The sequence below is a fragment of the Hippocampus comes genome, unplaced genomic scaffold (genome assembly GCF_001891065.2).
Source record: "Hippocampus comes isolate QL1 unplaced genomic scaffold, H_comes_QL1_v1.1 scaffold57, whole genome shotgun sequence".
In the NCBI taxonomy this organism is placed as follows: Eukaryota; Metazoa; Chordata; class Actinopteri; order Syngnathiformes; family Syngnathidae; genus Hippocampus; species Hippocampus comes.
In genome coordinates, this window is record NW_017805039.1 from 2,116,330 (window position 1) to 2,144,103 (window position 27,774).

At 42.3% G+C, this 27,774-nt stretch overlaps 1 protein-coding gene across 1 annotated transcript; it reads right to left on the bottom strand.

The window, feature by feature from the left end:
• On the bottom strand, nucleotides 1-27,774 carry cdh5 (cadherin 5). Its single transcript, XM_019863970.1, has 15 exons — nucleotides 27,367-27,774; nucleotides 20,351-20,590; nucleotides 19,503-19,782; nucleotides 19,001-19,123; nucleotides 18,664-18,831; nucleotides 17,451-17,629; nucleotides 16,137-16,250; nucleotides 15,403-15,545; nucleotides 15,130-15,263; nucleotides 13,445-13,554; nucleotides 12,647-12,749; nucleotides 8,392-8,522; nucleotides 8,196-8,310; nucleotides 4,485-4,617; nucleotides 1-2,470 (listed from the first exon to the last, which is right to left on the bottom strand). The coding sequence occupies exons 2-15, from the start codon at nucleotides 20,585-20,587 to the stop codon at nucleotides 2,077-2,079; spliced, it is 2,364 nt and encodes a 787-aa protein (XP_019719529.1). The 5' UTR covers nucleotides 20,588-20,590; nucleotides 27,367-27,774; the 3' UTR covers nucleotides 1-2,076.

The following is a 27,774-nucleotide window of genomic DNA, read 5'->3' on the forward strand; positions in this document are numbered from 1 at the left end:
CTCACTCCATGGGTGCCTAAATCTGAATATATAACGTCAAACCTTCCCAATTCAAAGTTTTTGCGATCAGTCCACTGGCCTTTTGTTCCCACGCCATTCAGATGTTGTCTTTTTTTTTTTTTTTTTTTTTTTAATGGATGTGCTTCCACCAGCTGCCAGTAGCCAGAGGGATGAGAGGTTAAAGTAGTTGAAGCACCTCGGAGCTGCTGTGTGCTTCCTGAGTTGTGTGTGGCGAGGAGGCCTCTGAGAGTTGCGCTTTCCTCGCCAAACAATGAGCGTGATGACGGCTGGTGTAAAAAAAAAAAAAAAAAAAAAGCACGGGAAAGACGTGCTGGACTATTTGCTGTCACTCGATTTCAACCATTTTTTTTCACTCTTCTTGCAGTGACAAACTAGCAAAATGGACCAACTGAGGAAAAACAAGCCACGTTTTACTGACATCAAAAATGTACCTAGGTTTAACTTTTATTTGAGCTAAAATATTCTTTTCTAGTGTGTTTTTAAACTACAAACTCCAAAAGTGAAATACATTGGCCAAATTAGTATAACAACACCAGGCCAAACTCTTAAACTTGTATTTAGTTACCTGCTCCACATTTGCATTCACAAATTCGCCTATCCTCAGAATGTTTTTTTGGGGAGGTGGGGGGGGACCTCATCTTCATTGTATGCAATAACAGTTTTACTTAAGCGCAATCTGAAGGCATCTTGGTGCCACTGAACTATGTTGAAGTGAGTGAAATTCTTCGTTTAGACAAAAGTAGTGCTTTGTGACTGCCTTGTGGCATTTATAGACCACAGCAAACCCTTACTATATTTCTCTGTGTATGGATTACATATCAAGACTTCTCCACAATTCACTGTGATCCAGTATGAAAGCTACCTTCGATAGCGTCAATCAAAACTAGGCGTGATTATCATGATGTGAAGCTTTTGTGTTGGATGCCTTTAAATAGTGCTGGTATCCCATATAAAGTGGACGTTTTTTTTTTAATGTCAAAATTCTTCTCTTTTTAGTTTGCTTTTGTGAAATATATAAAGTCCGGAAAATCCATAATTTCAAACAACCCATGGAAGCAATAAAAAGATGCAGAGAAAATTCCAGTATTCGTTACTTGTCTTTCTTTTTTGTCACCAGGATTTAACACTGTTCTGGTCACATAAATTACACTAAAGAGCTGGTGCAACTTTTATTAGGCACACCTGCATGATCCCGTACAAAAGCTACCTCTGATAGCTTCGATCAAAACTGCGCATGATTGTCTTCACATTGGGTTCCAGTAGATTACGCTGGCATCCCTAGTAGACATTTTGTGTGTGCGTGTACTGTATGGATGTGCATGAGTGCACGTGTACGAAAAGACAAAAAGTACAACATAAAAAAAAAAAAGAAAGCGCACCGAATAAACACGCTCAGATGTCAAATCTAATTGGCTCTAATTGCGTCCTTAAATCGCAATTTTGTGCTCATGCGGCCACTCCCCCTCATGGGACATCCTTCAATTCGATTGGATGAGAAGGATGAAAATGTGACTCGCCAAGTTCTGTGTCCAGAAACAAAAAGTCAGCTGTTGTTCCCATTCCTGCTGAAGTGTGTTGTTTTGTTGGTGTTTTTATGGCTGTTGTTGTTGAAAATAAACAGTAGGCGCCAGGGTACTTCCGGGTGGCAGAAAAGCGATTGATTACCTTTGATGTGAACTGAAACTTTGACAAAAACTTTGCGGGATTTGTGCCATCAGATTATTCCAGTAGGACCAGTGGTTGGGGTTTTTGGAAGGCATTTTCTCACAGTGTTTTGTAAAATGTTGGATTGGGTTGTTTTTGACTAATTTAGGAACATGGCTAGCGTGCCAGCTAACGGTAGCTCTACGGCGCACTCTCTATTATACCATCACGCAAAAAGTCTGTCTCATTAGACAGAGCCACAGAAAAGTCAATTCATTTGCCAATTTCTTTAGGATCATGTTCATGATGCCTACATTTCCTTGGTGGTGAGATATCACGTTGGTTTACTTGTGGTGCCATCTGAGATTTTGCCACCCGGAAGTACGTAGGGCGTCATGGTGAAAAGGTCAACTAGTGGTAGTAGTCCAAATCGTCTACACCGTACAGCTCAGCCAGGGTCCTGAACCTGGGGCCCCAGTCGCTCAGGAAGTCGTAGTCAGAGTCTGAGCCGCCACTGGAAGAACTTCCCAGGGAGCTGAGGCTCCCCGCTATGGACTCAGGCCCCTCATAGCCATAGATGTGCAGCGTGTCGTACGGGAAACCTTCACGGTCGTGGTCCGCATCGTGTTTCTTCATCTCAATCATGGCCGCCATGTCGCCCTTGCCGGCGGAGGCGGGCTGCACTTGATGCTGGTGTGGCTGGGACTTCTGGACCATGGCGTAGAGAGACGGGTGGGGGAGGCAATCCGGGTGGCGAAGGAGGGAGCCATCGTGGAATGCTGATGTCAGGATGGAGACGTCATAGCTGGAGGAGGGAGGAAGAATGCATGTTGGTATTCTAGGAATCTAGCGGGAAACAACTACCGGTAAATCAAAACCTAACAAGGTTTGAATTGGGCATATTGCAGTTCTTAGTTACTGTAAAACTAATAGTGAGTAAAAGCCTAAAAGAGGAAATGTCCTGTGAAAAGTGGAGATTCGGTCAATGAATTAACACCACACAATAGTTAAGATAAAAAAATACTGTCTGCTTGCCAACATTATGAATTGACTTTTGACTGGCCTGAAAAGTGGAAATCCAGGAACCGTCTTGTCACCCAGATAAAACAACCAACATATTAGTTAAAATTGGAAAATACAGTTTCAAATATTTTTTTTCATCTGGTCACACGTGGAAAAAAAAGGGTAGCCATGTTAAGTGAAGTACTTTTTAAAAAAATGGACAGACTCTGGGAAATGTGGACTTCTGGTCATTTCGGTAAAACAATCAAAGCTTAATGAGAGATAGGACGACATTTTGACAGTCCAAAATGTCGTAATGTCCAGGGAAAACAAGACTCTGGTCACTTACTTAAAAGCAATCAACAGTTCCCCGCTAAAATTTACAAATATGGTCATTAATGTCTCTTTGTTGGTACCAAAAACAATGTAACGGTAAAAGGGTTCATCTGGTCACACGGGTTATTAAACAGCCACACAGGTAAAAACAATCAAAATGCTGCACAGTGACTGAAAGGCCACCCAATGACAGCCTTGGAAACAAATTGAACATAATTGGCCAGTAAGGATCGTGACGGTGATGCTATTTGAACATTAAACATGAGCGATGCATTAAGCAGGCGCCTTTTAATAGGCTTCACATTAGATTGGATTCAGATTACATAAAACTTTAATGATTCCTTTCAGCTAAACTGGGTCACTAAATGATAGGACGCGGCAGAGGGGATAAATATTGCAAACGGAGGAGGATTAATACGCCATGTGGCTTTTCTTCAAGTACACTGTGTCTCGCGTGACTAAGTCAGCAAATAAATATTGATACACGAAAAAAAGTCCCGTCAAAGATCGCAAAAAATGGCAATACGCTTTTAACCCTTACATACCGTTTGGGTCAAATTTACTCTGTTTTGATATTTGATGGCAATAAAAACATCTTATATAAGACTCTTTTACCCTGAAATTTGATATATTCTCCTAAAGTTTATCAAAATGACAAATACTTCTGAAATGTCTTGCATGTACTGGTACTAAGTCCCCAGAACAGTCTGTTTATTATGTAAAATATAAAACACACATTATTACTCAGGTTTATCGGGACCGTTTTCAGACAAATGCATGTATCGGAAAAGTCATTGTTCCCAGGACACCAGGTTGCATTAGCGCTGGCATTGGTGCTAACGGTGCTGTTCAGTGTTGATGTGCAACGCATGTACAAACACACTGAAATAATCTTTTATTCATTTATTTTGCACAGATTATGTTTTGTGGTACCAATTCAACCCCCCTCCTCAAAGAGTTTGTAATCGTAGATGCCACCAGATAGTGGCAAGGGATTACGTTTGTCTAAATGAATCTCCTCAACTCACTTCAGATCATCTTTGGCACCAAGATCAGTTGACACCAAAGCAGTAGTGCTAATTGTTTTTCTCAAGCACAAAAAGAGTAAATAGTGAGTTTTTCAGAGAATAATAAAGGATTGGTTCCAAAAAAAAAAAAAATCTGTCAATGGGTAAATTTGTGAATGCCGATCCACGAGTATGCTGGGATTCACTGTATTAGTAAATATCACGAGAATGGAACGATCCGAAATCAAATAGGTCGTAGTGCTGACATCATCCTTCAGGAACCAGGAAGTAGAATGCTAACAAAGCAAATACGCACACAAACACTATCATTTTCCCACTTTTGCTCGGCTTCGGTATCTTCCATATCTTCTGATCTCAAGAAATGCACTGATTCTTATACCTGGGTTACCTTTTAGTCAAAATTTGCTATTATGAATTCTATTTTGTGAGAAGTACATTTTTGTGTCCACATACCCGTTGGTGTCCATTTCGCCACCGCCCTCCTCGTCATAGGTGACAAGTTGCTCGTGAATCTCGCCACTATTCTTCATGCCGGCCAGCGAATCTTTATGGTAGCGTTTCTTCATCACGAATAGGATAACGATCACTGCAAGACACACGACACACTTTTTCAGTTTCTGGGAGAAGAAACCAACCGCTTCATTCTTGGAACCCGAGGAAAAGTTGTCCCCGCAATTTTTAGATGTTTGACAGACAGGCGCGATTAGCGAGTGCGTGAAAACTCGGGCTGGCAAGATTAAAGCGGTCAGCCAAGCCTTTTCTGTGAAGATGTGGGGAAATTAGGGCAGGAATGAGAATGGGGCCATGAAGGAAGCGAGCAAGAAGGAAGAGGAAAAAAGGGCGGTGCGTTAACGAGGGAGTGAGCCTGGAAAACAGACGGGAAAATGAGCAGCCGAATGGTTTTAGGTGTCTGCAAAGTTTGCCTCCAGCACGAGAAGCTCTAAAAACGCACAGCGACGACTCGGCAAGGACGGGAAGACGGATGGAGGGAATATCAATGAGGAAGAGGTGGGAAGGAAGAGGGAATGGAAGAGAAAGTAAGTGAAGTTATAGAAGCAGGCGCAGTGTTTAGGACAGAAATCAAGAAAAGAAACACAAGAGGTGAATATGAAGGAAGAAAGCAGAGGAAGAGGAGGAAGGGAGTGAAGGATACAAGAAAACAAAAGAGCAACGGTGGGAAGAAATGAATAAAAAGCAAGAGGAGGGAGGAAGCAAAGGACAAACGTGAAGTCGGCATGAAGTGAAGAGCAAATGACGTGAGAAGGCGGGAGGAGGTGAAGGACGAAAAGCAAAATGAAGGCAGTAAGTGAAGGAAAAAAAGCAAGAGAAGGCACAGAAGAAGGAAGGAAGTGAAGGACAAAGAGCAATGAAGGCCAGAAGGGAAGGTTGGTGAGGCGGAAAGGGAAATGAAGAAAAGGAAAACAGGAGTAACCGAATACCAATTAAAAAGAGGATGGAAGGAATGAAGAGGGAAGAGAAAAGGAAGGTACAAGTAGTGCAGGACATAATGCGAAAAAGCAAAATGGTGGGGAAAAGAGAAGGTGATGTGTCAGGAGGCAGGGTGTAAAACCAAGAGAAGAAAGACGAAGGTGAAGTGGTGAAAACAAAGTGCAAGAAGGCACAGAAGGAGAAGGGCAGTAAGTGAAGGGGAAACAGTAAGAGAAAAAGACAAGGGGGAAGCGAAGGAAAGAACCACACAACGGCAGAGGAGGAAAAGCAGAGTACAGATGAAGGAAATTCTAGACACAGTATTGCAAGAAAAAAAATCTGGGGAAAATGGAGAGCAAAACAATACAAATAGTTTCTTCTTTTTGTTGCGGCAAAAATTTGACTTCATAAAGGAAGGATGGATGGATGTAAAGGGCAAAGCAAGAAAGGGAGGAACAGGCAGTGAAGGACACAAATGGGAGAAAGGAGGGGGGAGTGAAGGACGCGCCTGACATTAGATTACGGCCACGCGCTCTGGGGTCCTGATTTGAACTCCTCTGTCTCGCTCTCTCTTTGGACGTTCGACGTTAGCCTTGCCTTTTAGCGCCGGGCGAGCGCGCCTCATTCCAGTATGCTTGGGAAAGCAACAGATTAATCTTTTACAACACATGCTCCGCACTTTATTAAGCCTGACAGATAGCCGACTCAGAAGAAGAAAAAGGGGAAGAAAGACGAACAAACCAGTGAGAAAATGTTCTTTTTTTTTCCCTCTCTCTCTTCTCAGGGGGTCAAATGCGACTTGTGGCGAGTGGAGAGCTAATGCTACGTCGCTAAATTGCTTCAGGGCGCGGCAGATAATGACAAGAGCGTTAAATAGTTAATCTGGCCTGTGGTGAGAGAGTTTGATAAAGAGAAGGAGACCCAGTGGGACTCGAGAAGAAAAAGAAGAAGTGGAGCATATTAATAGTTCATCCACTTAATGTTTGCCGCTGTTTGATAAGCAGACGGCACCTAAAGTGCTGATAAACTCTTCATTAACGCTGCTATTCTTCGTACAATTTTCCCACAATTTTCTCTTTCATTCCACCGCATCTCTTCCTTAGCCGCAAGATCATAAGCCAACAAAATCTCAGCCACGTTTGCCTATCTTTTTTTTCTTTTTTTAGTGTGTGTCATCATTCGTAACAATCATATTTTGACAAAGTAAGGAGCAGACAGTGCAGATATGTATTCAGGTCAATCTTCAGGAAAAATAAATACTCGGTTTGATCCCTGACGAAATAAACTCAAGTACAGCAACAAAGTATTTGTACTCCCCGACCAACAGCCCGCGCCGTGACTAGTGTGTTGATTGAGTCAAAAAGTACAAGGCGGAATGGCAAGGAGGGGGGCGAAGGTATCAAAGAGAATAGCAGCGCGTTGGAAACCGCGGGCGTTGTTTTCCGCGTCTGTCCCTGCATTATTCATTAAACCAACAACACCGGGAGGCGGGTAAGTTTTACCGCGTGAAATGTTGTCGACGGCAAAGAAAGGGGCGAGAACATGACATGGGGTTGAAGTCAACGCTAATTTAAGGATTGTTAGGTTTGACAGCAGCTGTGTGAAAGGGGGACAGTGGGAAAGCCACGGTGAAATACCATATATTGATATTCTCACATCACCCTTCTAGATTCTTTCACACAGACCATTTTCCATCTTTTTCTCTATATCTGGCTTTGAAGATACTACCAGCGGCAGGACTAGTCTTGATCTGGCAATTTTAGAGAACCTTTGTGTAAAAGGGGCTTCTGATATATTTCAGAAGCAGCAACATTCAACCAGTCGCTGTTCTGTGTGAAAGTCCTAGAAGAGTGAAAGTCTAACAAATTTTCTGCCTTTGTAAGTATAGCTACAGTATCGGTATGAGGGGTGTAACAGAGACTTGATGGTGACTGTGTGAAAGGCGATCTCAGAAAGCTGGGACAATCAATCTACTTTTCTTCCGCTCCCGTTGTGTTAAAAGCAACTCTCACTGTATTTTTTGGGCCAATTTAATGGAAACTTGGTGTGAAATGCACTGCCTATTTTCTGACCCTATCCAGGGTCTGTGTGAAAAAGGCAAGTGGAACACCCAACAATGACTTCTCCCACCTTGCTGGGTTGGAAGCACCTCAGAAGTTGGGAAATTCTTGAGTTAACTTGTTTCCCCTTCTAGCCCCTTTGGCACGCCTATTTTGTGTGTTTTCCTTCATTGTTTTTAAATGAGACGGGAAAGAGATGAAAGCGGGCACCAACCAGCATGTGATATTTAACACTTACTTCTGGCTCGTCATGTTGAAAACTGTCGTTGTCTGACAAGCTGCAGGAAAGGGGCTACCTTCCTTGTCTAAGTTTTGTGTGAAAGGCATTGAACTAAAATGGTGGATCAAAGTCAAGCAGCAAATTTTCCAACTTCTTGGATAATATCCAAGGGGCTTGGCGGCTGGGTGCACGAAAACAGAGTGTAAAGCCGGGACTGGGGTATGAAGGTAAACACCTGAGATTCACTCGTGTTGCAAAGCAATTTTCTTCTTATTATTTTATGTCTTTTTCCCGCGTCGCTGCTCTGTCGGAGCTACTAGTGGTATGCTAGCTCCCTCTAGAGGTAGGAGCTCCCTCTAGTCATTGTTCACAAAAGAATCCCTGCCCAAGTAAATTATGTTGGTTTTTTTTTTGTTATTTGTTTGTAATTTTTTTTCTCCAGTTTTTAGAACTGACCCAGTATGGTGAGTATGCAAAGCAAAATAGCGATGAGAACGTGGACGCTCACTCCCATCTTCTGAGCCACGGCCTTGCACTGCGTCGGGATGCGTCTGGCGTCGCAGCGGCACGCCTACAAAAGGCGGCATAATGTAAACTTAGGGAATCGCCGTGTTCGATTTTTTTTGTGATTCACAGACACACAAATACAGACCTTGATGGCCAGTTTGGTGATGCTGGTCTGGATGGGTCGTCCTCCATCGCTGATGCTCACATCCACGCTGTAATCTGTGGGATCGTCCAGGTTGAACGGTCCCTGTTTCACCAGGACGTATGCGGTGTTGTCTGAACACAAGCAGACGACAAGAATTTGTTACTTCCCGCCACGGTCAACCGGCAACCTTTTAGAATAAAAAAAGCAAAAACAACCAAGCCAAGCATCCAACGTAAAACTTTTGTCCAACAATGAAGCCATTCGTCAAGTAGTCAAAGCTTCCTGCTCAGCAGCCCGTTTTTCCATTCCATTGAGGAATTCCATTGCTGACAATGACAGGAAAACAGGAGCCTCGCCGTCTCCAAAGGGGTGTTTACACGGCAACTTTTGCTCCGGTGCAGTGCCGGCGCTGCCCCAGTAGAGCGTTCACACGTACAAAGTTACACCGGTGTAACCCCTGAAAACAGCTCAAACCGGAGCAAATTTAACCCTGCTCAAGGAGGTGGTTTAAAAATTTGCTCCGGAGTAAATGCTCGTTTGCGGTAACTGGTCGATCGCTAGAGGTTGGGTGATCGAAAAGTAGATCTTCCGTCAAAAAAGGTTGGGCACCCCTGCTCTAGAGGATGCACTGCAGGGGAAAAAAAAACCTCATTGTGTATTTGCGCCAACTTAGTCATTTTGATAGTAGGCTAGTATAGATACATACATCATGTGTTGCCTTCATTATAAGGCTTATGTAAGGCTTTTCATTTTTTGCGGATCCAGGCATATTTGTTTTTTGTTTTTTTTTTGGTCCAATATGGCTCTTTCAACATTTTGGGTTGCCGACCCCTGCCCTAGAACATACGGCGAGTGCATGGAAAAGGAGCAGTCGGTAAAGGTTAGGAGAAGTCGTCCCATGCTTTAGCACGGTCTGATTCCTGTGACTAGTGTGAGCACTCTGACTCCGAGCAATCCACCAAGTCATGAAAGTTGCAATAATGCAGTGTTGTGCATCTCAAACTAGCTGTCCCTCGCCACTCACAACACACTTCCGAACACAACACAATCCATCCCACTAGACGGCCTCCATTTTATGTTGGTAATGTCCAATGAAAAAACATGTAGAGTCTCGAAGGGTGTGTCAATAAAAGATCTAAACATCTTCTGTCCTGCACCGTCCCCTCTCGCTCGTCTTTGTTTGACTGGAAAGTCTCCGCGGTCTCCCTGGATGGTGCCGCATGCTCTGGCAGTCTTTTCTTCACTCTCTTTGTTGAATCTCATTATCCCGACTCGTCGCACTTATGTGTTTGCTTGGCCGTCTAATGCAGAGAAATCCATGTCGGCACCATTGGTTGTCACTTCTCTCGCCATCAGAGAAAGTGACATGAGAGGGAGGGGAGTGGTGTTGCTATTGGGAGGTTAGGTGGCAACTCAGACCGGGGCGAGGTGGTGAAAGCCGCCTTGTACTGCATGAATATTTGACAGCACCGACACTTCGCAGCTCTTGTGTGTGTAAAGCGAGTGTTAAGTGGTGCGAGGAGACGACGCATGACATGTGAAATGCACTCATCGCTCATGTTGCTGCTTCCTCCGTGTCTATAAATCCAACCATCCTCTGAAACATCTTTTAAAAATGTCTGTAAGGGACTTTATTTTTTGCCTGACATTGTCTGTGTCCTTCTCACTCATTTTATATGCACCTCTACAGTTTCAATGAAGAGATTTTAATTTCCTCCTCCTTTTACATTTCCTGACCAATTCAAACCATTCAAGCATATTCATTTCATTGTGGGGGGCTATTTTCCATATTACAATAATTCTCAAGCTATTTCTATTCTTCAGACGACCATAATTTCATGATAAAATTGCCCCCAATTAAGAAATCTTTTATATGTTTACCTTCCTCCACATTTCTTCTCTGATTCAAATCATTCCAACTTTGAAATATTTGCCTCATTCAGAACTATTTACAACAATCCAATAAGAGAAGGTCAGGCGGCTTGATTTAAATAGCACATTTCATACACAAGGCAACTCAATTTGTTTTTCACAAGCCCCTGCAACCATTTACAAACACGACAATAAATGACATTCAGAACAAAGCAACAAAAAAAAAAAATCCACACTTCTCACGAAATAATTCCCACGTTTTTCGAATCATTTATTATTAAAACTCTTCCGGTCATGAACAATCATTTCCATTCCCCAAATGAGCACATTTTCACAAAAGTTCTTAATTGGGAGATATTTTGCATGTGTACCAGTTCCTTACACATTTCTTGACCAAACCATTCCAAATTCAAGTCTCAAATTCATCAATTAAAAAAATTCTATTCATTTCAAATATCTGAGAGGAACTTTGCCTTTTGTCTGATCTTTGCTAATTCCTTCTCCTTCGATTTTATGGTCTTCTCCTTCTACGGCTGTTTGCTCAACCTTTATTGAGCCAAATGAGTGAAACATTCTAACTCTATTGAAAGTCTGCTAGCTTAATGCCATCATGTACCATAATGCATCTTAAAATGAGCAAATGTTGGAGTTCACCTCCTTGTGTGGGCGTTTGTAAATTATTGAATTATATTTTTCAAGATGAACATTTTTTGGGGTGTTAAGCCTTGGTGGAGGTCTGCTGAGTGCCATTGTCGTGATTATTCGTCATCCTCGATCCAGCGATCCACCCATCTCTCCTAATTCTCATCTTCTTCCGCCCTGGCATCCTTTCATCTTTTTCCTCCAAATCATCTTCATCTGTCAACCCTCCATCATCGCTACAGCATGTGGGCCCCCCACCTCGGGCACCAGCGCATAGGAAATAGATGAGGCCACTCCCCCCCTTCCTGTTTATCTTTCTGCCGTGCGGCGTGTTATTTCAGGTTAGACGCGGATTCAACGGCAGCGCTTCACCTGAGACCAGCAGCTTTCATCTCTGCGCACCTTTTAATAGTTGACCTTTCGTGTCCAAAGATAGAGAGAGATCTGATGCAACTAGGAATCAAGTGTTGCAATTAGCTTAGCAGGACACCCATTTCTGAACCAAATGGTGGGAGGATCAGCATTCATGTTCGGGCTTGGAGATTTTATGTTTCATAGTGGTTTAGAAAATGGATGACATCATCTGTTCTGAAATTACTGTGTGAATGCTGAAGTGGAAGTCTTTTCCATTCCAAATTCAAACCATTCAGCTAATTTACAGCACTACTGGGAAATATTTTCAACGTTCAGGCTATTCCCACAATCCCCATCATTCCACACGTTTCACATCGAGATTCCTAGATTCTCACATTTAACAAACTAAAAGGTGTGTACACATTTGCCTCCTTCTTCCACATTCCTTGGCCAATTCAACCTATTCATACTTCAAAATATCATCTTGGGGACTATTTTCTGCTTTTCAGTAATTCTCTCACTCCCCAGATTCCACACTTTTCACAAAAGAAAATAATTCCCAAAGTCTCTCAATAAAAATCACGTATTTCTTTACCGATTCAAATCATCCCAACATCACGTCTCACATTACACAAATTGATTCCACAGCATTTCAGTTCAGCATCAGCTCTTTAGCATTCTTGTGCAAGTTCTGCACAAATGACATTCTCTAGTTAAAATTTGATGTTCAACAGCAAAGCCTGATCTTCACAACACTCACCACTTGTGATGGAAGCATGCTTCCCAATTTAACATCACCAGTCTGTCTGTAAAGTATGGAATTTGAAAGAGATTCAACAGTTCCCCCACGAGGAGGTTACCACATAACAACTGCCATTTTTGGACCGACATTTCCCATTGCAGTGAGAATCTGATGTTTCACTGCGCATATCCAATTTTTCCACCTGATGATGAGTCACAACTGTGATGTAATGTCACTCATCTTTCTGCTATATACGGTTGGAATTTGGTGGCTGCTGTGCAAAATTCCCTGGGAAGAATTTGTTCTTGTACAATTCCCAGAAATGGGCCAAATCCACCCCCGAAATGGCACCTTTGAAAAATCAAAATGGCTGACTACCTGTCCGTTCAACAACAGAGGTTCGATTTGGATCTTCGTGGGTGCTGCCATGATGAAAATGCAATCCTGATTTTGTGTGAATCGGACAAGTAAAACATCCCCCTAAATTTGGATTGTTACTAACCCTAATGCAGTATGTTTACTGACTGTGTTTCCAATCTGTACACTTATTTGCTGCCTTTAGCTCCAGACATTATTGAGTTCCACAGAGAGGCTTCAAAGCCCTCAAGTGGGCACGAGAAACATAGAAGACCAATGACAACTTACTGCCAAAATCTCTGATGGAGAAATTAGAGCTGGGAGAAGCCAGAATAAAGGTGAATGAGGCTGGCTGGTCGTCCTTATCGGTAGCCCTCAGCGTCCCGATGACCTGGGGGAACAAAACCGTGCAATTTGTCAAAACAAGAAACTTGTGTGTATGACCACTGGCTACTACGTTACATAGTACCCGTGGCAACTTGCACAGACAGCTAAGACAAGATCTATATCAAAAATTCAAAACAATTTTTGCAGCAAAAATATAAACACAACTAGAAAAATAAATATCTAATGAAAAAGCGACAAACATAACAAGAATATTAAATAAAAATACCTGGGGAAAATAATACAAACTGTTAGATAAAAAAAATATAGATATAAAATAAACAAATATCAAAACGTTTGTTTATAAAAATAGTCATTACATTGAAAACATGCACATTTTAGAATAAGAGTAAATATTACACAAAAAAACATTAAATATACAAATATTAGGTAAAAATACACAATGGAAAAATACAAACATGAAGCCAAAGGTATTAGGAAATTATAGTATAAAGTGTAAAGCAGAAATAAAAACATGTGAAAAGTCTTCCCAATTGCATCAAATGACGCAAAACGAAACCAGCTAGCTCACCCCTTTGCTTCCAAAACGTCATAGCAATGTCATATGATCTGTACAACTCAATTAAAAAAAAAACAATATCTAAAGTGCCCCTTAACCGCAAATAAAGTTCAGCTGTTCAAGTGGAATTACAGGTGGTCAACGTTTTGAAGTTATTCAAATTGAGCAGAAACACAACTTACTGTGTTCACGGCGTCGTTCTCGCACACAAAGATGTCGTCCACATCCAGTTCGGGCTTGTTGTCATTGACGTCCTCCACGACGATGTTGACTTTGACAAACGACTCCAAACCTGCAATCAACCATCAAACAATCACTGAGCACCACATTGAGCTGCCTGCAGGCGTTGCTTTTGACTGCGCTGCTGGCTGAAAAGAAATCAACTGCGGTCTGTGTAAAGTAATCCCGTGACGATCGCACAAAGGCATCACGATGTGTCACACGGCCTTCAGATCGATTTTTCTTGACTGGTTTTCAAGATGTCTCTTTGCATTGACTTGAAAATAAATCACACTTTTTAGGGGTTTTCAACATTCAGACCTTGGCGCCGGTTACATTTCATTTCATGTCATTCATTCATTCATTTCATTTACTTAGCAATAGGAAGCTTAGTCGGCATGTCAATAGTATTACAGGAAAATCAAGATGGATGTGTGGATATCAATTTCTTACTACAAGTGCTTGATGTCCATATTTAAAGTCAAAATTAGAGAGGCCTTAAGAAAGGGATACGAGAAAATAAGTTTTACTTCTTCCTCCTGCTTTTTAAATATACTTTATTTTTATTTTATTTTACGGTCGTTTAATTTTGTCGCTTTAGTTGAATGTCATTCTCACACGTTTGAAATTAAGAATTTATTTATTCAATTAGTGTGGGTGTAGCATCAGTGAAATTTGATGACTAGTTATAAAACCCCAAATCATGGTAATAAGTCCTGAAGCGATTTTTTTTCTGAACATGATATTTAGTCGGCATGTCCATTGTGAGTTCACCCACCAAAATGTCTCATTAAGCCATGCCGTCAAACAAACAGCAAGTTTGCCATTTCGGTTTGAAGTTGCCATTCTGGGGTTGTTTGGGCCCTTCTGGGGGTCCTTCAAAGAGTATTTGGTCCTTCCAATCGCTACCAAATTTTAACGGCAGAGATTCTGTCGAATAGCAAACACTTTGAATCCTCCATCTGGCGCCCCTCCCAACTTTTGTGGGGCTGCAAGGCCCCGGTCATTACTGCTTGCTGCTTTAATGTCACTTTTATTCCTACCAAAGCTCTCTGCAAATGTTGTTGTCATTGGCTGAGATGAGTCAGGCCAATGGACAAAAGACTTTCTCTTTGCAAGCTGTTTATTTGTCACATTAAAGCAGCCTCGTTGCTCATTGCCTCTTCTAATGTCTGACATTTAATGTAGCGACTATCTTTAGTGCTTTGCTGTGTGCGGTTCACTATATCGGAGACCTTGTCGAGCGGGGCTCGGGGGACCATTGTGCTCCCTAAACATGATGACAAAAGACAAAAATAGATCTTTGGATGCTGTTGGCTGCCCGTCTAAAAATACAGACTTTGCTTTGGGAGGCTACAGACGAACAAAGAGACGCCATAATGTGATTTTCTGCTCGCTCTGAGACTCAGCCAGGTGTGTTGGCAAGGCGTCTGATGCGTATTTTTCCTTGGTGATTGACTACATGCTGCGTTCCCAGCACATGCGAGAGAAACTGTGAGTTTGGCCTCTGTAACTCTCTCCCTGAGTGCATGTTATCCGACACATGGCTTCCATTTGCCTGTGAGGGGCTTTTGTTTTCAATACATAAAAGTGTATGTGTGTGAAAGAGTGTGTGTTCATGTGTGTGTGTGGTGTGTGTGTGACGCACCACTTGGCTCCTCTTGGGCTTTAACTTGGAACATGTGCGCGGCCTCCAGCTCACGGTCCAGAGTCCTCAGGGTGGACATCTGCCCTGTGATTGGATTGATAGCGATTGGACAATCCTTGTCCAAGATGGAGTACCTGAGGGCAGGCATAGAGTAGCAACTCATTTTCCTGATAGCATCCGTTCTTCCCTATTACCATATTTTTCTCTCTATCGTCAATCGAGTCATAAAACCACGATTGCATATTGGATATTTGTGTCACAATAGATTGTTACCGGATACTCTTGCCAGCTTTGTCCGGATCTCTGGCACTGATAGTGCCAACGTTGTTGACCAGTCTTTCCTCAGGCACGTTGAAGGTGTACGTTAGCTGTGAAAATACCGGTGGCTCGTCCACATCCAACACCTTGACGTTCACCTGCACATGTAGACGCAAGCATCCACTTTTTCAGTGACGGCATATGTTGGTAAGGTAATTATTGATCTACAATGCCCTCATCAGGGCCTTTAATTTGATAGTGGCAGACAGGACTTTTTGTTCGTCTTGATCATTCTGAGTCCCACTAAGCCCCACTGGTGTTCCGCAGGGTTCAGTTTTGGGTCCCCTTCTCTTTATTTTGCATTTGCTGCCTCTGATTCACATTTTAAGAAAGCATGGTACTGTATTTCCTTTTACTGCTATGCAGATAATAGTCAGATCCATGTCCTGCTAAGCAAAATGGATGGTTTCTCCTCAAGGCCACTTGTGTCCTGTCTGGAGGAAATCAAAACCTGGATGGCACTGAACTTATTCAGTTTCAATGAAAAGAAAATAGAAGTTATAGAGTTGGGTCCTAGTGGCCCTTGTATATCCCCCCCACCTGGACCCTCCCCCATTGACTTGGGCCAACAGTTTCGAATTTGGATTTTATATTGGACAGTGATTTAAAATTGGACAGGCAAATTGTTGCTGTTGTCAAGGCGGGTTCATGCAATTATTAATTTGGCTATCATTATCATTGTAATTTACCTGTGCTGTGGTGACGGCAGTGGCCACGTTATCCGCGGGAAAGCGCAGGTTTCGCAAGTTTTCCCGCACCTGTATGCTGAAGGAGTAGCTGTTTCTTGTCTCATAATCCAGAGCCTGAATATCACCCAACAGACAGTTAAATGTACATTAGAGAGGTAAATTAAAACAAAATAAATTGTGTGTGTGTGTGTGTGTGTGTGTGTGTGTGTGTGTGTGTGTGTTAAATTGAGAGATGGGAAAATGCTTTTTTAAATATTATTTATAAAAAAAACTAGTTTTTTTTTTTTTTTTAATCTGTGGATCATGTCGCAAAACTTTTGCCCATGCAGTTTACTTTTTCAAATGTATTCCATCCCTGCTCGTATTCCATTTCCACTTTTGATGTAAACAAACATCCTCCACATTCTCCCTTGTCCCGTTCCTGTTCCAGTTTGTGGTGGTATTAGAGGCAGCTTACCGTTCACTTTGCGTTCTTTTTTTATCTGCGGACGGGGAGACGGGAGTGTGCCGCTAACTGGATTATTCCCGCTAACGAAGACTTCCGAAGGCGGCTGGTAAACACCTTTAACGAGCGTGCGGCCCATCGCCGACTAGACGGGCCGCAGAGCCAGAGGATTGGGCTTCCCTTCCGCACCGTTGGAATACATTTTGTGCTCTGTGATGTCTCTTAAATACTTTATCTGAAACCTCGCAAGCATGAAATATCTCCACTCAGCAGACGGGCCATGCCGCGCATTGTTATTTATCAAACCGCCTGCGTAAATGTGTGCGAGGGCATTTAAAAGTATGGCTTTTGCCTCAGATGCTTATGTTCTTTTTTTTTTTTCTTGCGCTTGTGGATATTTTGTAATGCTCAGATGCCACGTTCTATTTACTCTATATGCCTGCAGACAGCTAAGTATAAAGAGACGCTTTAAATGTCACATCAAACCACAAACCGCTGCTGCTGGAACATAGATCAGCTTCACTGTTTGCAGGGGGTTTGGGACCAAAAACAAATATGGTAGGCCTTCTCCCTTGTAACAGTGTTTAGAATAACCCAGAACAGTGACAGATTTTTTTAGAATTCATGGTTAGGACAAAATAAATTTCGCTCGAAAAATCGCAAGCATGAAACTCCAACAAAAAAATATTGTTCTCCGCGACGTATCTTCATGAACTGACAGTGGCCGGATGTTGTGAATTTCACTGCTGCCATCTAGTGGCACAGAGTCTGAAGTTGAGTTGTGGGTCAAATTTTATGCACAAAAGAAAAAATTTCAATTAAGAGATTTCTCTGTAATTCCAAATCCGCTCTCGCAGGACGCATTTCACCTGTCTGAGCATGAGGTTGCCGTCCTTGCTGGGGCCGAGCTCCATGTAGAACATTTTGTTGTCAATAGGCAGGGAGAAGATGGGCTCTTTGTTTTGGATCTGATCTCGATCCTCCAGCTCTAAAGTGCCAATCCTCGAGTTCAACTTGTGGTCCTCTGGAACTCGCAACTCGTACGTCCCTATGGAACAAACAGTACACTATTAGTCATTATTCAACTCTAGTTAAAAACAGCAACGCATCTTTGGGGTACTTAAAAATCCAAACTGTCATGTTAACTTTACACAAATGCAACAATTATTTCATTCCCAGAAGGCCCGTTAGCTGTTGTTTTATTCCCATATGCAACACATTGCTTTAGAAAGTACGAAAATGGATTAAGGCCAAACTGGAAAGAAAATAAAAAGGATACACCAAGAATAATGTTGAAATCTCACAAGGGTAAAACTAGTAGCGTAGTGGTGTTTTTTTTTTTCCCCCAAGGTAAAGGAGGCATTTAAAATTAAACAATAAATAATGTTGATGTATCATAGGAATAGTATTTTTTTTAATCTAAAAAAGTGGTAATATTTCAATTGTATTTCTCTGAGCAAAGAAGCCCAATACTATAAGATAAAAGGAACATTTCTTTAGAGAAAAAAATAAATATTCACTTGAAGTACTTTTCTTTTACAGACAATGTAAAAATCAAAAATTAAGGACATTTTCATTTTTATAATAGTGGTCTGAGCATAAAATTTAGTTTCAGTTTGTATTACTTTTTATAGTTATGGTGTTTTCATTCTATTTAATTTTATTAATGAAGGTTTTTTTTTTTTACATTTTTCGTTCTAGTTCTTTCCATAGTTTTCTTTAACTACAATAACCTTGCTTGTGCCGAAAACATTTTACAAGATTTCAATAGGGTTTTTTTTTCCTTGATTCAAATCTTTTTTTTTTCTCAAATAAAAAAACAAAATTGTGTATCAAGGTCCTATTTCTTTTGAGGAAAAAACCCTCGTAATATTTCAACAAATTGAAATTTTTTTTGTGTTCTTGTAAAGAATAGCTTGAAAAGAAAACAGTGAATAGCGCAATTTTTTTCAACAAAGGCTGTAAAATCACAAGAAGTGTGAAAGGAAAACATCAGAAGAGCAGTTTGTTGTGTCAAATTATCTTGCAATTTTCCGACTTTTCGTGCAAACAAATGCGCCCTTATCCCTGTGCAGTCCTCACGTCTGGTGAAGGAGGCGATGTTGTCGTTGGTGTCGGTGACACTGACGGTGACGGAGGTTGTGGCCGTGCTGCCGGACGCCATTCCTCTCATGTCCTGAGCCCGGACCACCACCACGTACTGACTCTTGGTCTCGCGATCCAGAGTGCTCACCTTGCAGCTGATCATACCTGGACACACACAGCAATTAGTTAACACAATGTTACAATGCTGCCAATTTTTGACGAATTTCAAAATCATCATTCAAGCTATTCAGCCTGTTAGTTCACTCATTCTGCCATCATGGTGAAAAACTCATCATTTTGGACGTGATCAAGTTGCAATCTGAAAAGTAAAAACCTGTGATACTGTCGATTTCAAAGGCAGACAGGTCGCCATCGGGCGTCAGAGAGTAGCGCAGCTCGCCGTTAGCGGTGGTTGGGTCGTCTGCGTCCGTTGCCCTAACCTCGATCACTTTGGTTCCTGTGGAGGTAGAAGGGAGTTCGAAATAATAATTATAATAATAAGAATAATCATAAAAAGTTTATCATTCTAGATTTTAGGTTTAAAAAAAAAATAATTTTCTTAATACCGCACTGTCTTTATCTCTCCCAAATGCAACAAATTAAAAAAAATGTGATGTAATTTTCGTGATACTGCAGCTTTTTTTCCTCTTCTTGGAAAACTGCCGTTATTGTTGGAAGCTAAATGTATTTTATAATGTAGTAAAATACATTTTATAATACTAAAATAATTTGAACATATTTTTTTTACCTTTTTTATTTTATTATTATATTTTTTCTTTCTGAAAGTGTCACTGTCAGTTCAACCAATGCACTGTCGCAATAATTATAATAAGTACCTATGGTAGACCTCTCCACGATGGATCCGTTGTAAGTTTTGGGGAAGATGGGGCTGTTGTCGTTGATGTCAGTCACCTGGACCACAAAGTCTCCCGAGTCCTCAATGAGTTTGTTGTTGCCGTCGTACATCCTGGCGGTCAAGTGGTATGCGCTCTTCTCCTCGCGGTCCAAAGATTTGCTGACAAACAGGTCGCCCTTGTGGTCCACGCTAAAAATGCCATTGGCGCCTTCGCCCTCGATTTTAAACCGCTTCACCTCCACTCTCTGACTGGACTTGAGCTGGAAAAAGATATTGAAACAAAAAACAATAGATTGATGACCGGTACCTACCAAATATAGGGGGAAACAATGATATATTTGTTTTACGTTTTGAGCCATTCAATAACAGATTTCTTGGATGGATCCTTTGAGCATATGAAAACCATTGGAACCCTTTACCAAATTTAGCACAATTTAGCTCATTTGTAACACCTGCAACAACCAAAATTGAATAGTTTTTTCCCTGTGGATTCTTCCTGGTTGGATTTCTCCTTATGTTTGTTGTTGAATGCTGCTCACAAACATCTTCTTCTTCTTCTCCTTTCGGCACATCCCTATTCAGGGGTCGCCACAGCGAGTCAGTAATTTCCATCCGCCCCTGTAAACCGTCCTACCAACTCGCATGGTCGTCTTGGCAAAAGTTTTACGCCGGATGCCATTCCTGACGCAACCCTCCCCATTTCTCCGGGCTTGGGACCGGCACTGGGGAACAGTGCACCCCCAGGGGAGGGCACTGCCCCCCAGCGGCTGGGTTGCTGCTCACAAACATAACACGCAATATTTGTGATTCGGGTCATTTCTCGTTTACCTGCCCGATCTTGTAGGGAATGGGCGCTGGTTTCTCCTCCTCCACATAGAGCGAATTCCAGATCCACTCCCGCTTCTTCCGAGATAGGATGGGATGGCTCTCTTTCCTCACAATCTCTTCAGCAACTCCTTGCCGCCTCTCCGATCCCACCACCAAGTTCTCAGAAACGCCAGGCGAGACGGACCAGGCCGCGATGGCCAGAATAAGCCCCGCGGTCCAAAGCCGAAGCAAAGCCATGATCTGTACAGAGTGGGTGAAGAAGTGAGGATGAGGAAGAAGAAGAAGAGTGTGACATTAAAACCACTTATCAGCTGTGCGCACACTACCCGAGAGTCCCGGATGGCCTATCGTGGCAGACCAGGACTCTTAAAGCTCCTCAGAAATGGGACTCGGTGGAACATTTAGGACCCCGGTGCTGAAAGCATTCCACTCTGGAGGCCGCGGCGGGATTTATTAAACACGCCAACCCACTTTTAACGGAGCACTCAGAACGCGGTCGTCTTTATCGGACACTTAGCAAGCGATGGTTTGACATTTTCCAACGATTCTTGTTCTCGCTTGGGAAGATAACTGGAAGAAGTGCTAACGGGACGTGATGAAGCATGTCCACCATGTCGGGGAAAAGTTTAACGGGGTTGACGTCAGCTGGTAGCAACCTCGGTGATAAAGTACAAACGTGAACATTCCTGATGACTGACCTCATGATGTGAACGCCCTGATTCTAAAACACCCTCATAACTGATAATCCATGCAGCACGCAGTTAAAAGCAGAGCATGTACTGCATGAGGAGAAATGAAGACAAAGGAGCGGGGCGATCACCCCGGTGCAGCGCAAAGCAAGCCTTTTGGCTTGAACTGATGAAGCCTGCTGGGATGAGAAGTAAAACGTCTCCAAAGACAACCAGATCAGTCCAGTTGCGATGGATTCGATGCCCTGAAAATAAAATCTGGACGAATGAGTATATTGTATTCCCAGACACGAGTGTGGAGAAGGTTGCATGTTGTCGGAGAGACTTGGGGTGAGATTGAGTGGGGTTTATTGGTTGCCTGGAGTAACACTGAGAGTTAGCTCACCCCTCCTCCCCCGGGGGGAGACTTGAGGGGGAAAGAGTAGGGATGAAGATTGGCAAGAAACTGATGAGATGCCCGAGGGGGTAGTTTGAGGCAGTACACTGAAGGTGACAATCAGAGGGATGTTGAGGGGGCGTACAGAGTTACAACCCAGGAGAAGACAAGGGGGTTGAGGGTGAGGGGGGGTAAGGTGAGGATTGGGGTAAAACTAATGGATTGCCCGAGGGTGACACTGAGAGTTACAGCTCAATCTCCGCCCCACCACCCCACTGTCATCTTACCCATCATTGTCACCATCAATATTTCTGTCAGTCTCATGCTCAGTGCCCCCCACACTCCACCCCTCAAGCATCGTCCTTATTGTCCGCACTCCACCTCAATCTCTCCCTTCCCCTTAGTCACTCCCACTTTCCCCCTTAAGGTGACTCCCGGGATCAAGTCTCAGGTAGACCATCAATCCCCCTTAGTATCACGTTCTGTCCCACTCAATCTCCTCCACAATTTCTACCCCTTCTCCTGTTCCAATTCCAATTGAGGGTTTGAAATGGAGCATTTTAAATTGGTTTGGTCATTCCGTTTTACGCCGGCTCCATGGAAACCGGACAACTGTAACCCGTCACCCCTACACTGTGTTCCCCTCTATCCCTTCCACCTACTCTCTGTCTCCCCCTCCATCACCCTCATCTCCCCGATGTCTCCCCACTGTCCCCTGTCAAAATACACCATCTCCCCAAATGGCACCCCTTCTATCCACCTCCGTCTCCTCCTTTGTGTGCCAAACATTAGCGACCTATCTGAGTGTTGTCCGTGTCTCCGTCCATTCCCAGTGCATGCCGCTGGATAGATTATGGCATCTTATTGTCTGTCAACCATTAGCAGCATGCGGGGAGAAATCGGGGATTAGGATGCGGGGATTACCGAGCTGCCTCCCTCTAATGGTCTAATCTCATATTGTGGAGACCCGCCGTGACCCCTCGCCCGTAAATCAGCTCAAAAAAAGACGCCGACCACCACTTTTCATTTGTCCTCCTTTTTGTCTGCCAGCCTTTTGTATCCTTTCACGGCTAAATTAATTAAAGTGGAAATGTGATGTGGGTTTTCTTAAATTATTTGCTGAGTGAAATTGGAGACAGCTCAATAGTTTTCCTCCAAAATGTATTCTTCTCATTTACTGCAGGGCGCAGACTTCTATTCATGGGACTTTTCAACTATCTGCAAAATAACATGGTGCTGCGTTCAAGGTCTCGTTTTTTTCTTTCTTTCTTTTTTTTTTTTTTCAACAAAGTGCCTGAAATTACAATGGTTTCTTTCACTGCAGGTAGTCCACTGACCAAGGACATCAAATTATTCATAATAACATCTTTAGAGCGATTTCGTTTGACGATAGGAACATTAAAGCATAGCCCTTATTTTTGCGATTAGTACCAAAAAAAAAAAAAAATTGGCAAAAGACTGTAAGACACCATACTGTATTTAAATGTTAATATGGACACATAGGCTAAAAGTATTGTACAATAAATGAAGTCAAAAATATGAAATTTGATTTTCATCCTTCAGCCTAGGCCAGTTAAGACATGTTATCCATATAAGGCCTTTTTTTTTTCCGTGGGTGTTAGCCATTCCCTTTAATCAGCCGCCGGAAGTGTAAACACAAAGCCTTCTGGGAAACGTGCTTAATGAAGGCCGGTCATTAGCACAGGATGACTCTCCCTTCCTGCTTTTCCAGCTGTGGACGTGTGCGTGCTTCCTTCTCATTCACCTCCTTCTTCATTCTCCCGTTTTCTGCCTGCTTGTCATCTGTCTTGTCTTGTGCTCATCACCTTTCCGTCACTCATCATCTTCCTCTGTCTTGTTCACATGGAAGCTCGTTATTTACTTTTATTCAGTTGACTTCTACAGTGTTTAACTTCATCTGTCAGAATTTGGAAGGAAATCATCTCTCGTCAGAGTTTAGTCGAATTTCCTCTGATCAGAATTAAGTAGAGTTTCATACAAAAACGATTAATTGTAATAAGAGTTTGAATATTTTAGGTTACTTGAATACATTCACCATGGTGCTTACTGTTTGATCCGATTTGATTAGTTTCAATTTAATTTCAAGTTTTGTTTTGTTGAAACCCCCCCACGGTCCCTACCACGGACCTGCCCAGTCCCCCCGCTTCCCCAAATGGTTTTGAATTGCCTGGAGATGAAACAGGATTAACTTTTTTTTTGTCTAAATGAAGCTGTTCAATTCACTTCAACACAGTTCCTTCATACCTAGATGCCACAAGATGTGGCAAAGCAGAAAATTTGTCCTAATGAAGCTCCTCAACTCACTTTAGTATACTTCCTTGGCACCAACACGCCAAAGATGGCCTGAAAACACATCTTTTTGTCTAAATAAAGACACTCCACCCAATTCAACATAGTTCTTTGGCACCAACATGCCACAGGATGGCAGGAAAACACCATTTTTGTCTTAATGAAGATCCTCGGCTCATTTGAACATAAATCCAAACGTCAAAGGAGGGTAGGGCCAACAAAAAATCTGTAATACAGGGGTCCCATATCCTGTATTTGAGGTATTAATGCTGTGCAGTAGTTCACTTTTGCTAATAGTTCTTATGAAATTGTTGCTCAAACTACCAAGAAGAAGATCATTAGTAGGATATACTGTCTGTATCTATCTATGGTAACGTGCTAAGAGATTTTGCACCTGTGCTGTTGCGCCGGCTGGGTGTCTTTTCACACTTTGGGTGGTGATTAAGGTCTCGTTAATTACAAAAAAAAAAACATCCTCCTCACCTTATTTACCATAGAGGTGTCAAAAGAATAAACAGGTTCCAGGAATATCTGTAATTACATCTGAGCGTTGTCCGCAGGCTGCAGCTGTGTCGTGCGTAAGTGCTTGTGCAAGCAGACAATCACGCCGACGACACGCTTTCAGTCCTCACTGCCAGTGAGTGGCAGACAACGGTGACCTACTTTTTGCTACACCAGCAAACAAAAACCAGGCAAAACTTTGCCATCTCACATGCTCTCGAACACAATAGAAAAAGTTTCAATTCGCATTTAATCTTTATTTACTTAACTGCAGAGGGATGAGGCAGCTATTAGGCCCTGGCCTCCAAAGATCATCTTGTGTGCCACGGGAAATGATTCAATTTCACTTAGTTGGTCTGTAGATTATTATTTGTTCTCTTTGTTTATCTAGTCGTATCATATGTTAGCGACCTGTTGGGACAGGCAGAACAATTAAATGCTCTTCCACGAGATGTCAAATGTACAATCTAATTCAATTTGGTTAAGTTAGGATGAAATGTTTGGTGCACATTTATGGCCTAAAAGAAGTTTTGACAGTTTTGGCTGCCAATACTCCAAAAGCAAATCAAATTAAAAGTGATGCTTTTTGGCGCTACTGTTTTTTTTTTGGGTTGTCAAAGCTGCTTTTGACACAGCTCCACTTTTACCCTCTGACAACTGTAAGCGTGTGTGAGTGTGTTGAGATTAAAACAGGTTTAATCGCAAAGCAGCTTCAAACAATCTGTCTGCCTGCAAGTCACACCAGCATGTGCAACCATACACACACACACACACACACACACACACACACACACACACACACACACACACACACACTCATAGAGTGCGCTCTGTCAAGTCAGACGAGTGCGTGGTGGTTGTCCAGGGCAATGTCACCGTCATTTGGTCTGACACTAATAGCCGGCCGTCATCTGGGCATAATTGACGGCCTCGGTCAGCTTTTAATGGAGCCCAATTATGGCCCATGAATGGAACTGAGAGTTTTTGGTGTGCAGAATGGTGGTGAGAATAATGGTTATCCATCTTTAGACGGACTTTCGGCAATTGAATGGACATCATTATCGACAACTTATAGAAATTTCGAGCCATTTAGAGTAAATGCTCCTTGATCCGTGTCAAATTCCACATCTATTATACATGTCATGTTGGTCAGGTCTTCTAGTATATAATACTGTCATGCGAGCTTTCCCGCCGTTCGGAACACAGGGATCCTAAAGTATCAACAAAAGATCACAGCAAAGCTGGAAAAAAACAACTATACAGTACAAGGAAGTAACAAGTTAGAATCTCAGCAAAGCTGGATAAAACTCGAGACAAAAGTAGCAACAAATATAAGAGCAAAAAAACAGGAAAAAACTAACTTAGGAAGACAAGAAACAAAAAGGCATGGACTCCCTGTAGCATGAAAAAGGTCAAGCTTACAAACAAGGGCTGGGTCAATAAGTGGCAGGGTGCGAGATTATCTGACAAAGGACCGAGGTAGACATGGACTATTTATATACACAGCCAATGGGCCAAAGACGTATTTCCCTGGTAGCAGCACGAAATGCATCTTGGGATATTTTCCTAGCCAAACCTTCATAAGTCACCAACCGATGCATTCTTGGTATAGGCAAGCTGACAAGACCACATGAAAACATGAAAGCATGAAAGACTTTGTTTTAGAAACAGTTTACATTTTTAATGGGGTTTTTCAACTATGAACTTCAAAAAATTTGTAATCTTTTTCATGAATTTATATTGTATGGATATGTAATTTGTCACAATAACATTTAATTTAAATATTTTGCATTTTTTTTAGTTTTTGTAATGTATTATTATTATTATTATTATTATTATTATTATTATTACTCTTCTTTTGTATGCAAAATGTCAGTGAAAGTCAATGTTGATCTTTCCTGAAGCAATCAGCATGCGACTTTTGCCAAACCGCTATCGTCACAGCTGGACAGCTTGTCAAGCACTCTGACATCCATCTGAATGAATGAATGAATGCCTCTAATCATGCCCGCGTGTCTGTGCATGTGTGTAACGGCGGGACGACCAAGTCTCCCAGATGGCACCCAAAGGATTTTCTCAGTTTACTTCCCCCCCCCCCACCCCCCTCTCATATTTGCCTCTCCAGGAATTAGACCAATGGCTTAAGTTGCATGGATGGCTTCCGATGCAGCAGAACAACAAATCAAATCACCTCTGTCTCCCTCCCGGACACAAATCCATAGACGGGGGAAGGAAGAGGAGGAGAGGGGATGAATAAATTGTGCAAATACTGCAATTGGAAAAAAAAATCATTGAAAACTTCCTTTCTCGTCAGATGGTAACACATCGTCGACTGAGTGGCTAGATTTGCGCAAAACAGCGGGACTGCGCCGTTTTGAATTGGCACCACTTTGAATAGGGTCGAAATAGTTCCAAGAAGCAACAACACCAGAATCAAAATCATCTAACATGAGTAAAAGAAAATTCATCAAGTGTTAGCATGATTATAGTGAACTCCTGCTCATGATTTGTCATTCAAATATTTGCCTGTTCATATTTATTTCAAGCACCTATTCTTTGTTTTGCTGAAATCCTCATCCATTTATTTGCTCTTTTTTTTTTTTTTTTTTGCTTGGGCCAAAGCCATGTCTAACAGGAAAAATTAGATAGATGTGGCGCCATCGTGTGGTATCTTGGGGCCCAAGGAACTACCATAGTACCTACACTTGAGTGATCCAAGGTTTTTCTTTTTTTTTTTATTATCCATGGCTAAATATTTTTGATGGAATGGCATCGCAACATTTTTTACCCTTAATGGGATTAAAGTCTGAATTTTTGTGTTGGCTGTGTACCCAATGGAGTGTCCGTGAGTGCAATTGGGTGATTAGCGTGTAATTTTTGCAAAAGTTTTGACTTTTGGCTCTTTGTGGGAAACCAATAAATTATTTTTTGGGGGTTAGTTGTCATCAGATTGTGAAAGGGTGCCAAATAAAGTGCCCCTGTGAGTCCAATTATCACAAGATCTCTGTGTCACTATTTTTTTTTAAATATCACAATATTGTAAAATATACAGCATCAAAGGCATAATGTTGCCATTGGATGCCAACTGACTACGCACGTGTCCCTAATGAAGTACCCCATGAGCAAAATTAAACTCTTACCTCTCAGTGTTTAGTGTCCGAGACCCCCGAATCCTTCGCAAATCCTTTGCGAATCCTTCCCAGTCCCGTATGGTTCCTCTCGTAGAATTGATTTCTTATCAACCTTCCTTCCAAGACTCGCAATTCTCCAAGATACGTGTTGACCACCAGCCAAATGCACTCCCAGAGGGCAACAGAGGTATGTTTTGGGAGCACCAACAGGTTCTCCTCCTCCTCTTCCTCCTCTCCTCCTTCCTCTCCTCCCCTTAGATTGTACTTTACCCTTAGTGTCTTTCGCAAAACCACAAAAAAAGAAAGAGAAAAAAAAAGGTCACTGCCCACTTCCTCTTCCTGTTATTGTGTCCACTCTTGCTACTGTTCGTCTTCCTGTCCTGGAGGGAAAGACCACCACCACCAAGCATACGCAGT

Coding starts and splice junctions, on each gene's coding strand:
- cdh5 (XM_019863970.1), bottom strand. CDS start 20,587: ATGGCTTTGCTTCGGCTTTGGACCGCGGGGCTTATTCTGGCCATCGCG. Junction 18,832..19,000: donor TGAAATCGACAGTATCACAG/GTTTTTACTTTT, acceptor GTGTGTGTCCAG/GTATGATCAGCTGCAAGGTG. Junction 16,251..17,450: donor GCAACCTCATGCTCAGACAG/GTGAAATGCGTC, acceptor GGTGATATTCAG/GCTCTGGATTATGAGACAAG.